Source organism: Ursus maritimus, unplaced genomic scaffold (genome assembly GCF_017311325.1).
Source record: "Ursus maritimus isolate PB19 unplaced genomic scaffold, ASM1731132v1 scaffold_7, whole genome shotgun sequence".
NCBI lineage: Eukaryota > Metazoa > Chordata > Mammalia > Carnivora > Ursidae > Ursus > Ursus maritimus.
Window position 1 is genome coordinate 2019960 of NW_024426885.1, and position 12747 is coordinate 2032706.

At 55.7% G+C, this 12747-nt stretch overlaps 1 protein-coding gene across 1 annotated transcript in view; it reads left to right on the plus strand.

Moving 5' to 3' along the window:
• The window catches only part of TCERG1L (transcription elongation regulator 1 like), a 182832-nt gene that overhangs the window by 129840 nt on the left and 40245 nt on the right, over positions 1-12747 (plus strand). Inside the window, exon 7 of the mRNA XM_040624770.1 lies at positions 4645-4799. Coding sequence (XP_040480704.1) covers positions 4645-4799 — 155 coding nt within the window. The remainder of the gene's footprint in view (positions 1-4644; positions 4800-12747) is intronic.

Consider the following 12747-nt stretch of genomic DNA (forward strand, 5'->3'; position numbering starts at 1 on the left):
TTTGCTAGAGCGGCTCATGGAATTCGGAAGACTAGATTACCAGTTTATTATAAAAGGATACAACTTGGGAACATCCAGATGGAAGAAATGCATGGGTGAGGCGTGGGAAGTGGGTGAGGAGTTTCCACGCCCTCTCCTGGGGACCACTCTCCCCCAGTTCCATGGGATCACCAGCCCAGAAGCTCTCTGATTCCCCCACCTTTGAGTTTTCACGGAGGCTTCGTTATGTAGGTAGGAGTGACTAAGGCATTGGCCTTTGGTGATGGATTCAACCCCCAGCCCCCAGTCCCGTCCCTTGAGGTGGGGGGGGGTGGAGGGGGTTGAAAGTTCCAACCCTCTAGTCACATGGCTGGTTCTCCTGGCCACCTGCCCCCATCTTTGGGTGCTGCCCTAAGTCACCTCATAGGCATAAAGGGCTTGTGATGCGCGTAGCAAGAGACCCATCCCGCCTTTCTTTCTCTGCTCTCATGTCTTAGGAGAGCCCAGGGATTTTAGGAGCACTGTGTCAGAAACAGTGACACAACCAAATACGTATTTCTTACTGCAAATTGCACCATCCCAGGAGGGAAGATGGGAGGGAGGTTTTTACCCTCTCCTCCATGAATCTGTGCCTCCTTGCCCAGCCCGCCCTGCGCACCAGCCAGAGCTCCTGCGTGCTGCCGGGCCAGCCCTTCCTGAGATGGAGGAAGGGTGAGGACGGGGGGGAAGAGTAAAGGGCACCCAGACCCTGCTTATGAGTCCAGAGCCTTCAGCCATGGGGGGAGACCCAGAGGACGTCAGGCTCTGTCCCCTCAGGACAGTCCTCCTGGGACGGGCATGCAGGGGGAACAGATCAGGTGGAGAGAGCGAGGGGCCCAGTGTGAGTCTTCACGTCCCCTACTCCTGGAACGACAGTGTAGCCCTGGGGATCCGCTGCCGCAGGTGCCCCTGGGACCCCTGGAGTGCCCCGTAGCTGCCAGCTCAGCTTTACTCGACGGGGTCCAGATCTTCATGTGTGAGTGTGGATGTTCTGTCCCAGACTTAAATAACTCTGAGGTGCTAATTACATCCTCTGGGACACGGGGACAGTTAGAGAAGAGGGAACATGGCAGCTCTCCAGATATTATGCAGCATGATTAAAGAAGGCGAGCGTATACGTATTACTTAAAATGTGCATGAAATGATGCATAAAATTAATCTTGCATGTTACAGCTGGCTCCATCTCGTTGAAACCAACCGTAACAAGCGGGTGGGCAGATTTCTCGTGGGGATCACGTTTATTTACCATGCCACCAGCTCTTTGGTTCAAATCCACACGTGTCCCTATGGCACTGGAACTGGGTCCTTCGTAGCCTGGATAGGAATGTGTGCCACATTAGTTGTTGTCGCTGGGCTCTCTCCCTGGTAATAATCCCCGATTAAGTGCCTAATTAGCTCCTCTCTTCCCTTCTCTGGAAGCTCAGTGATGGAGGCAGGGGGCGAGGATTACCGCCTATACTCAGGGTGGTTTGGGTGCTGGCTTTTCTGGTGATTCGGATGCTAGAGGAGTGTCCCTGGCCTCAGCACCAGGAGCTGACAGAGTTAGTGCATCCCCGAAACAGGAGACTGATCCAGGATCTGGGGAGAAGGGTGCCAAATATGTCCCCAGGTGTGAAGTCTCTTCCTTAAGTTAACAGCAGCGCTTGGAGCCAGGGGGAAAGTCCCTCGGAAAGTTAGTGACAGAATGAACCGTGTCTGCCTGAGGGAGAAGACCTGGGGGCTTGCCGTGGGGCGACGTGTTTTCAAGTGTCGAGGGCGAGGGTTTCACTGGGGACAGGAGAGGCGGCAGCAGGGAGGACCCCGGTCAGCAGGTGGGCAGCCCTCAGCGGCGGCATCTGGCGCTCGAGAGAGCCGACTTCCCCTGCTGACGTGATCCCTGGTTTTCTTTGGAAACCAAGACACTGGGAGGAATTCAGGTGGGTCCCACAGGCCTTTCTGGAGGTCAGTCGGTCCCACCTGGGCAGCCCCTGCCTCCCTTTCTCCACTAGAGGAGGCCAGGAACCCAGGGATCCCTCTCACACCAGGCATCCCAACACCGGGGGTTGCATCCTCAGAGTCCCGAATTCCCTGCTGCACGGCTGCCCAGACCCACCCGCCAGACCCTTCTGTCCAGGCCTCCTGTCCAGACCCCTGCTTGCACCCCGCTGCCTGGGCTTCTCATCCAGACTCAGGTGCCCACACCCATCTGCTTCGACCACCTGTCCAGACTTACTGCCCAGACTCACCTGAGGGACCCACCCGCCCAGCCCCACTGGCCTCCCTGCAGCGTAGTGTCAGGTCAACATAAGATCTGTAAGTGGCAGCTGGGGCCCAGAGTTGGAACCCCATCTCTCTTAAGCCCCATGACACTGCGTGACAGGACGTGGGCTTGTCCAAACCGGGGGCAGTGGATATCTTCACTCGTCTTCAGCTGCTTATTCTCCCGTCCCCTTCTCGCTGCTGACCAGAATGTTCTCAGGACCCAGCACCCTGCATGGGTCTTAGGAAAACCAGTGACTTTCAGTCGACCACTCAGAAGGCCAGCTGCTCCGTGGGCAGGACAGCCTCCCAGAGCCAGGTGGGAGGGCCCAGAGGTGATCTGAGGCCAGTTCCCCTGATCTGAGGCTACCTGGACAAGGGGAAGCTCCCAAGGTCACCCGAAGGTCAAGGACAAGCCTAGAGCTGAAGGAGATGTCAGCCAGAGGGCGGGTCACTGTCTTCTTCCACCTTCAATGCCAAGGCCAGCGGTGGCCAGTGCGCTACGGCCCAGTGCGTGGGGTTTGGGTCACTGCTGGCTGGAGGCGGGTCCTCGTGCTGGTTCCCAGGACAGAGAGGGGCCACAGGTGAGCCCCACTGACCAGTCTGCCACAAACCCAGAGGCTTCAACTCCACAAATTTAGCATCTCATAATTCTGGAGGTCCAAAGTCCCACCTGGGTCTCATGGGACTGAAATCCAGGTGCAGGCAGGACCGTGTTCCTTCTGGAGGCTCCACAGGGGAGTCTCTTCCTTGCCTTTTCCAGCTTCTGGAGCCTCTTGCCTTCCTTAGCCAGTCCTCCATCCCTGAGACCCACAGTGTGGGTTCCTCCCGCCTCCCTCTCCCACCCCCGTGTGTGTCTGACCTCTGCTTCCATGACGTCTCCTCCATGACTCCCTCCTGCCTCCCTCTTCCACCCAGACAATCCAGGATCATTTCCCTTCTCAAGATATTAACTTACCACATCTGCAGAGCCCCCCTTGCCATGGGAGTCACATTCCCAGCTTCCAAGGATTAAGACATGGACAGTTATGGGACCCTTATTCTTTCTACCACACCCACGAACCTGGCCAGGCCGGCGTACTAAATCCGACAGACCATCTCAGCATCACTTCTGGGAAGGAGCCTGTTCTGTTCAGAGTCCCCGAACATGGGGTTCAGCCCCCGAGCCCTCTGCACGGCCTGTGGGAAGTGTCTGGCTGGGCGAGTATGCCGATTCAGGTTAGAGGGATAGCCTCTGTGAGAGCGGAGTGGCTGGTGGTGGTTGGCTCCGTCCTGATGGCAGATGGCCGTGCACGGCTGGCTGGTCAAAGGAGCAGCCGGTCATCAGGGACGAAGGCAGGGCCCGGCAGGCGGCTCCCCGTCGGTCAGAGGGCCCCCCTCAGAGGACAGTTAATAGCCAGAGGGTCTCAGCACATGCGGGCTTTCCCGCTCAGTCCCACAGGGCCTGGAGTCCGGGAACCCTGGGGCTTCAGGGCTCTGGGAGGCCGCTGTGGGATGCTGGGGCCCAGGGACGGGGAGGACTTGCCCAAGGGGCAACTCCAGGAGCCCAGAGCAGAAGCGGGCCTTGGTGCCAGCACAGGGCTGCTTCTCTGCCCCATCCTGGGCCCACCCTCGGGACAGAGCCAGAGGCCAGGCTGGTGGCCTTAGTGGCTGCGTTGTCTGGGACAATGTGCAGCCGGATCCAGGTGTCTATACGCAGACCCTTACAGACCCACTCACACTTCTTAGGAACAGATCATGGCCTTTCTTTTGTTTTTCTTCACTTCTTTTTAATCTTTTCTCCTCTCTGATGACCTTCCACAGAGACGGGGTCTTAAAGTAGCATATTATTCTGCTTGGAGATTTTAGATTCCTATTTATGAAAACACACAGCTTAATTCTTTGTTCTTCTAGAAACAAACCAGAGAATGAGGGCCAGAGTTGCTCATCACAGCGGCCTGTTTAAGATCTCGGATGCAGGATATGCCTCGAAAACCCTGTGAATCGGGAATGTTTACCAGGAAGCCCCTTCCAAATGATGTGGTCCCTGGGTGGGCGGTCAGAGGTGTCCCAGAGCGCAGGGTCAAAGCAGAGGCGGCTGGCGTGCCAGGAAGAGCCTGGACCTCCAGGGACCTTGTCGAGCTGCTTGCTTTGCTTAACTTCGTGTCCTTACCTAGTAAAAGGACAGTCAGGAGAATATCTACTTGTTAATCCAATGGGAAAATAGGAAAAGCTCTGTAAGGTCCCCTAAAAAGCCAGACACGGCCATTATGATTTATCTGTTACGTAAGTAACCTTTGCAAACGTGTGGATTTCAGGCACCAGGGGTTTTGGGGTTAGGTCCCATGCCCATGATCTCTTAACTAAATGTCTTCATGGGGGACTGAGGTGAGTTTTCCACTCAAACAGGTGTGTGGTCTGGACGGGCGATGACCGGGTTTTCTTCTTCAACCCGACGATGCAGTTGTCCGTGTGGGAGAAGCCCATGGACCTGAAAAACCGCGGGGACCTCAACAGGATCATCGAGGACCCACCCCACAAGCGCAAGCTGGAGGCGCCAACACGTAATTAACAATGGGGCTGTTTGCTTCCACTCTCCTCAGTGTTTGCACTGTGTGTTCCTAACGAACGTGGAGGGAAAGCATGCTTTTCCTGGTTATGCCAGAAACTGATTTTTAAGAATTGTGTTCGCTCTTTGAGAATTTAGTAAGTTTTTATGGCACTTTCTGCCAAAGACACTTCTTCCACGGGGCTGGCTAGGGCTCTCTTTTCTCATGTCATAAAGTCGTTAACTCAGAGAAGGCCTTTGCATTCTCTCAGCTTCTGGAAGCTTCCCGCATGGTCATTAGCCAACATTTAATTTTTATTCCAAATGTTTCATGAACTCCACTTGGGAGACCACGTGAACACAAACAGAGCGTATGTCCTCCTACCTCACACACACGTGGATGGGGCCCATCCACTGTTTATTCAGAGGGTGCTTGACTTCAAGGGAAGGGCAGGCGTGGGGGGAAGGACGCGTTCCTGCTGCAGGGGACGAGCACTTGCCCGAAAGGTAGCCGTGTTTGAAGACACCCGTGGAAATCCCAAAGAAATCAGAGAAGAACGGTTAGCATTTCCAGCAGGATCCTCTCCGATTAGATGTAATATATTTTTTATTAGCTGCGGTGTTGGGAAAGCCCCATTCCCTGAGCACATGGGTTAAAAGAGCATCGGCTCCGCCACAGACACTTAAAAAGTCGGGAGCGCCCTCCCTGCCCGAGATGCACACACGTGGCTGAGAGGCCAGGACACTGGATCTTGACCCCTTAAAACAGGGCTTTGTTTTACGTTTATGGGGTGTTTTATTGAGTTTGCAGTGCTGTTTTTTATTCCCATTATAGAGGGCCAACGCAAGACAGCATCCACACACATTTTTAGTCAAAGGCAGAGGCATTTAACTGGAACTTCAGAAAACGGTGTTATGAAAGTTTTCTTAACTTTTAACGGTGCCAAGAGCCTGGAAAATGCTGCTTTTCCAAAGCTGGTGGTGGTCTGTCGAGATCGAGAGAGGCAGGTTTCATATGCTTATTTCATTCTCCAGAGAGCCTGAGTTAGCCCGTGGTGGGACGAGAAATGCTTTCGGTGCATATTCAGTTGAATCTGTAAGAACTTAGCTGCGTGCAGGGACAGTAAGCGTTGGGTTGGTGATTTTGTTTCCACCTTTGACTGAGTGGTGTCCATTTTTAAAATGGATGTTTTGTTGAAAGGTTTGAAAACAAATCCTCGGAGAAAACAATCTCCCAAGGTCCCGACTCACGGACAATAGGACATTGCACATCTCGGGGCTTCATGAGACCCCCAGTCCCTTGAGACAGATCAGGGTGCAGTTATCGTAGCTGTGATTTGATTGGACTGGTAAAAGAAATAATGCAGGCAGTTTCCTTAGCTTGCATCTTCATACATAATTGGGTGCTGTTCCTCCTCCCTCCCTCCCTCTTTTTCCCCAAAGCCTTGGCAGGCACGAGAAGGGAACTCATTAACAGTCTGCATGGTTACCCTGTGGCTTCTCTCCTTTGGACCTAATGAAGCCAGGTCTGGGAGAGACAGAGAGGCGTCCACAGAGCTCCCCAGAGTCACCTGCCATTTCAGGGCTTGTGAGGACTGCAGGTGGAGGACAGGGTGGAGGATAAACTGAGGTATATGAAACTTGGCAGAGTTTATTTGCGCAGAAACCGGGCTCTGGTCGGGCATCGCCACATCGGAAGCAGCTCCTGGCGGCTGATGTGAGCCGGGGAGAGAGATACAGAGAAGGTGGGCTTGGCTGTAGCTTTGAGCCTGCTTGGCTGTTTGTGATTGGCCTTCCTTAGCGTTTTGTTTGATTGCACAACCTGAGACATTTATGGGCTTAGGTTTCGGTTTGCATAAGTAGGCCTCCAAGGCAGCAGAGCCCTGCCAGCCTAATGGCCTCGTTGTTTAATTAATTGAACGGCAGGATCTGAATTACCTGGGTCGCAGATCAGCGTTCTATTTCACTTTATACTTAAAAAAAGTAGAGAATTGAGCCTTGAGTCTAACAAACACAAACACAACCAGAAATATCTGATTAATTTAGATTTGCTCTATCAGGATACTTGTCTTCCATTAACTTATTAGGCTGGCCCTCACTGCTCTACCTAGATAGAGATGTTACCAGTAACGTTACATGCAGCTACAAAACGACTTTTAACCTTGCTTCTTCTTGTAGAAAGAGGAAGAGATTTTCTTAAAATGAGTGGGTTTTTTTTAACCAGAATCTGAAAGATATGCAAATGACCTTAACTCTCAACTTCTTGTTGCAGGGTAGAATTGACATTTCAGTGAATAATTTCTAATTTTCAGAGAGCCACCCACCCAAATTGTTTTGTTTGCAGCAAAACAATTAGGGCAGAAGGTGTTTCTGGAGGATTAACTAGCAATTAGCAGGCAGAGCTGATGACCTCCCGCCATCGGCCAGCGACTCTTTCCCCTGGCTCGGCATCCGTCACGGCTCGCCAAATGATTTGACCCTAATTACTAGGAGAACCGGCTCTAGGGGAGATTGTTCTTGGTGGAGAATTCTGTTTTTCACATTTTGTTCAACTGCGAGTCATTATGGATTTGAATACATTAATACCTGTTTTTAGTCTGAGATAGAACAATTAAGCTTTCCAATTGATACCAGTTATTTTTCAAGAGGAAATGAAAGAAGTGCATTTCATAAAGTAGCTGCCGCCTGTCGGGGCTCTCGGTCCTCGATGTGCTCGTGTGCTAGGGACGGAGGGTGTGGGCGGGGGCTCACGCTGCTAGGCAGCTTCACGGTACGGGACACAGATCGAGCAGAAGGGCAAAGCCCCTCGTCACTCAGCAGATAAGGGAAAAGTCCCCTTTTCCGCTCTTTTTCGTGTTGGTGAGAGACCCGGAGGCCGGAATTATTTCCTGATTACCTCACACCGCACCCAGAGTTTCTACGGCTCCGGCAGCTCTGCTGTTAGCTCGGAGTAAATAGCCACTGAGCTAAAGAGAACCAGGGAGCCGGGCCCCAGGCTGGCATTCATTCCCCGGCCTGACGTCTGGGGGCCTTGGCTGGCTCCTGGGTTGACAGGATGCTCACGTGTGTCCCCCGGCTTCGGGGCCCTCAAACCTGTCAGACGCTCCGCTCTTTCCCTGCATCTCCCTGCGGCTCTGCAGCCTGCCCTCCCTGCCTCTGGGCAGAAAGCTCCTGGGCTGAGAGCCGTGGAGGTGGGAGAGAGAAGGGAACTCCGCAGGGAAAGTGGGGTACGGAGCCTGGTCACTTAGCTCCGCACAGCCTCACCAGGTGGCTGCCCCCCGTGTGAACCACCTGTTGCTGCTGTCACGCATGATCACAGACTCACTAGCTTAACGTGACCCCAATCTGTTATGCTGCGTGAAACCAGTGGGGTTGGCAGAGCCGTGCGTCCTGGCCGCCTGGTTTCTGCGGCTCCAGGCCCCTTGCTCCCCCTTCCGAGGCAGCAGGACCGCGTCCTCAAATCTTTCTGGGACTCTCCTGCCTTCCTCCTCCCCTTGGAAGGGTCCTTATGATTGGACGGGGCTCACCTGGATGACCCGGGATGCTCTCCCATCCCGAGGTCAGCTGCTTATCTGCCTGGACCCCTCTTTGCCATAGAACCTAATAGGTTCACAGGTGCAGGGAGCAGGCATGGCCGTCTTTGGGGACCACCATTCTACAACCCACCGGCTTTATACCCATTTTACAGAAGAAGGAATTAAAGGAGATTGATGAATTAACTTGCCCAAGGTCACATTTCTATCAAGTTGGGGGGGGCGCCCAGGATTTACACCTGGTGGGTGTGACTCCCCATCTGAGGAGGGACAGCCTTACCAGGCTCTTATGAGCTATGAGCCTGTGCTAAGAACGCATTTCTGGAGAATGTGTTGCTCCCTGTGCCTGACACACCATGGTCAGGTGCAGGCGACCTTGTCCTTTCAGTCGCTTTGTCCCCAACCTGCCGCAGATGTGCACAGACGTCACTTGGCTTCAGTTACTCTGTAAACATTTTAGTCATTTATATTCAAGACAAATGTACATTGGTAATAATGTTCATTTTGCAAGTAGGACATAAAACCATCCCTGTGAGTAAACACAGCTGTGACTCGTGAAAGGCTGGCTTTCCCAAGCTGTGTTTGCCCGGGGAGAGTACACGGGTCTCAGAGCTACAGTGGGACCAGGTGTCCAGGCTCAGCGGACAATGTCCCTGGTGACTTGTCCTCCGCAGCCCGAGGGTGGGCATCACCTGTCCCAAGGATCAGGGTTGAGGAGAACCCCCCCCCCCATGCAGAGTTCCCCCGTCCTGGCTATTTGGGAGGGACCCTGACCCTCACAGGGGACCTGCATGGCTCACCTGGCAACACCCAGTGGCCCCCAGCCTGTGCCCCCTCTTTGCACAGTGAACGATCCAGGACCCCAGATCTGGCAGATGCATGGAGATGTGCCATCCGTCCAGGAAGCCGCGTGCAGGGGGCCTGATGAACTGGAGTGAAAGTTGCCAGGCGGCTGGGTTGGAAGGAGCAGGCCAGGCTCCTGGGCACTGTGGGGTCTTCAGGATGCTCCGTGACACCCACCCCCCCACACCCCCCGCTGCAGCCCGGCGGCCGGCACGACAAGGCAGAGGCTCCTCCAGGTTTCAGACGCGCACCGAATGGTCACGGGGCTGTGTCGCATCTCTGCCTTTGGGCTGCGTGAAGCTGCGGAACAGGAGAGGCATGGAGAGCACTTTCCAGAGTGGCTTCCCCCAGAACCTAATGCTTCAAGCTATCACCCCCGCACAGACCCAGGAATGAAGGAGGAAGGGAGGGAAGAGGACATCAGTTCCCTTCCAAACCAGTCACTGTGTACTTGGGGGCTGGACCCCGGCCCCAACAGCCAGCAGACGGCCCATGGGCAGTGATGGCAGTGACGGGCCGTGTCCTGAGCCTGGGGAAGGAGGAGAGGCCGTGAGTGGACAGAGCAATGTGCGTCCCCAGACCAGCCGCCAGGGGGCTTCCTGAGGAGGGGCCACTCACATTGCACCCCAGGAAGCAGGAAGGGGGCCCACCTGGGAAGCCCTGTCTCCTGTGGGGGGGCTTGGGGAGGGGGTAGGAGCCTGAGGGGGGTGGGGAAGCCCCATGAGTGCAGCTTTTCCAGGTGGCCAGGAGCCTCATCCTTCAGGGTGACTGATCCCTGTTCCCGCCGGACCCCTGGCCCAGCAACCTCTACCAAGGCTTCTGCCCTCTTTCCAGGGCCACGTGCAACACTGCCCAGCTCTGCTCAGGCTCTGTCTCTGCCGGACTACAATTCTGCACTACTTTCATAGTGAATATGACCTGCAGACGAGCAAAGAACGCAGAGACCGATTCTGGTGTCAGGAGGCCGCCAGCTAGTGGGCGTCCATGGGGCCACAGTGCAGGGTCCAGATCCACCTGCTCCAGTTCCCTCATGGCCCCCAGTGCAGGCTGATACCCCTACCCATCTCTGCCACCTGCCCTGGACCTGCAAAGGAGGGAGCAGGGGGAGGGAGGAGGGAGGAGTAGCAGGGAGGAGGGAGCAGGGGGGAGGGAGGAGGAGAAGGGAGGAGGGGGCAGGGGGAAGGGAGAAGAAGCAGGGAGGAGGGCCATGTGGCAGGATACCTGCTGCCCAGTAAGAGTGAGTTCTGAGCCAGTAAACAAAGTGTGACCCTGTGTTCTGTGGACAGTTCTAGCAAACGTCAGATCTCTAGTGGGTTGGTCAGAAGTAGGGATGCCCAGGTCTTGTGGGCCCTGCGCTGTCTCCAGGCGGTTAGTATCAGAGTCTAATTGAATTGTTGCACATCCAGTCCCAGTCGGCGTCCAGAGATTTGGAGACATGGTTGTTGGTGCAGGAAAGCACCCCCAAAAACGAGGGAGGCTTTCTGCTTGGCATCTCATCCCAATGCCCACGACCGTACCACAGGTCCACTGCCCCAGCTCTCCCACCTTGGGCCGGTTCTGACCCAGCTTAGGGGAGGAGAGCCTTCCGGGGGCTCTTGTCCAGGCAGGAGAGCACCCCTGCATTGTCCCTCTTTTTGCCGAGGGCAGCCACAGTCTTGGGGGTCTTTCTGTCTTCTGTGCCTTGGAAGGAACCAAGATGCCTCTTCTTCCCGTTGTCTCACAAACACCAGTCTTAAAGAGCAACAGGACAGACAGCTTTTACATGAATGACTTGTCTGTTGCAAAGTCACGGATTTAGAAAGTGCAGCGAGAGCTGTCTGCAGGGTGCTTGGTAGAGAAGTCAGGTCTGAGGCGGAGGTGGGGTCCACGTGAGAGGCCAGTGCGCACGGGGCAGGGGGACCACCCTCCAGTCCTGGCGTCTCCCATGCAGGGATGCTGGTGGGCATGGAGGCTGGGACGGGGAACGGTGGGTGTCAGGCTGGACCCGGGCTGAATGTGCAGGGCTGGGATGCCAGTGGGTCATCGAGGCAGGGAGGCCAGAAGGGGAGATCTGGGCAGGAGCAGAGGGGGGAGCTTGCCTCTTGGACTGTGGGGGTCAGCAGTGTCGCAGGGACTGATGGCTGGTGTGCTGGAGGGGCCGTGTGGGAAGAGCGTGTGGGGTGTGAAGAAGGTGAACTTTGCCCCACGTGAGCTCATTTCTCACGAATGTTCTTTCCTCTGGTTCTCAGTGACCACGGAGGCTTCTGTCCCAAGGGGATGTTTGGCAATTTGGAGACAGTTTTGGGTGTGACACCTGGTGTCCCCGCTGCCACTGGCACCCGCTAAGCAGCTCCCTCCAGCACACAGGACGGCCCGAGTGTCACTAGTGTGTGAGGCGCCCTGACGGTGCCGCTGAGGCCACCGACGCTCAGCGTCCCCTGAGCTGACGTCCCGAGTGCCCACCCCTCCCCCCCCACACCCTGTGCTACAAGGAGCCCCACTCTGCGCCGTGATCATCTAGACATGGTCCATGTCTGTGAGGCCGCCTTCCTGGTGAGCGTCTTCCAGAGGGTGCTGTCCTGCTGGCCGTGCCAAGGGCACATGGCGCGGACGGGGCTGTGGCCGGTTCTGGGTCCCGTTCAGGTCCCCCTGGGTCCCGGGGTGGGGGAGTGCACATGGCCTGGTGTGGGTGGCTGTGGGTGGGCGGGGCCCTAGAGCCTGGACTCGGGGTGCGCTGGGGCAGACGGGAGCTCCCGGAACCTGACTTCCGCATCTTGCTGCCAGCCCCACGCTGAGCCTTGAAGCAAACCTAGGAATAGCCGGGGATTGGAGGCTTCGCAGGGTTCCAAACGGTGCGTTCTTGGAGGTGGTGTTCCCCTGGCCAAGCCGCCTCAGGAAGGACGGGGCGGGGGCAGCCCGGTGGGCCGGGGCCGCGGGGACCTGGGGACGCTCCGCAGAGCCCAGCCCCCTGCACCCCTGCCTGCACGGCACAGGAGCACGAGAACGCGGTCTCCCAGGCACGATGGCTACAGAGCGAGAAGCAGGGCAGGACAGCATTGTGATGCCGGCAGCGCCTGGAAATCATTCACGTGTCAGGACTGAGATAATAATGCTCTGGAACCATGTTGATCCTCATTTGTCCTCTCTCCCTTTTAGAGACAGATATGAAACAGTGAAGCACCTTTTTACTTTTTCATTCCAAAAGCTCATCAAATATTTACAAGGCCAGCCTCCTCAGGATGGAAATAGGGGACCTGTCTTCAAAATCAATTTGGGTTTTTGAGGTAGACCCGCAGTCAGGAGTGAAGTGCATGCCGCGTGCAGGGGAGGGGTGATGCTTCCCGGCGGCGGACAGAGGAGGGAACCAGGGTCTCCTGGTCCATTTGCGAGCACAAGACAGAAGGGCTCCTCCGGGGCCTGCGTCCCCAGGTGCCCAGGGAGGGGTTGGGGGAGGCCCACCTTCGATTCCGCGTCCTCTGGCTTTGCGGGACGATGCAGCAGCCTCTAAATGCCTTCTCTGCACAGAAGAAAATCCCATTTGTCTTCTGCTGGTACAAGGAGCACCAAGAGAGAGCTGGCCCCAGAGGTTGATCTCTGTGTCCCTAATTC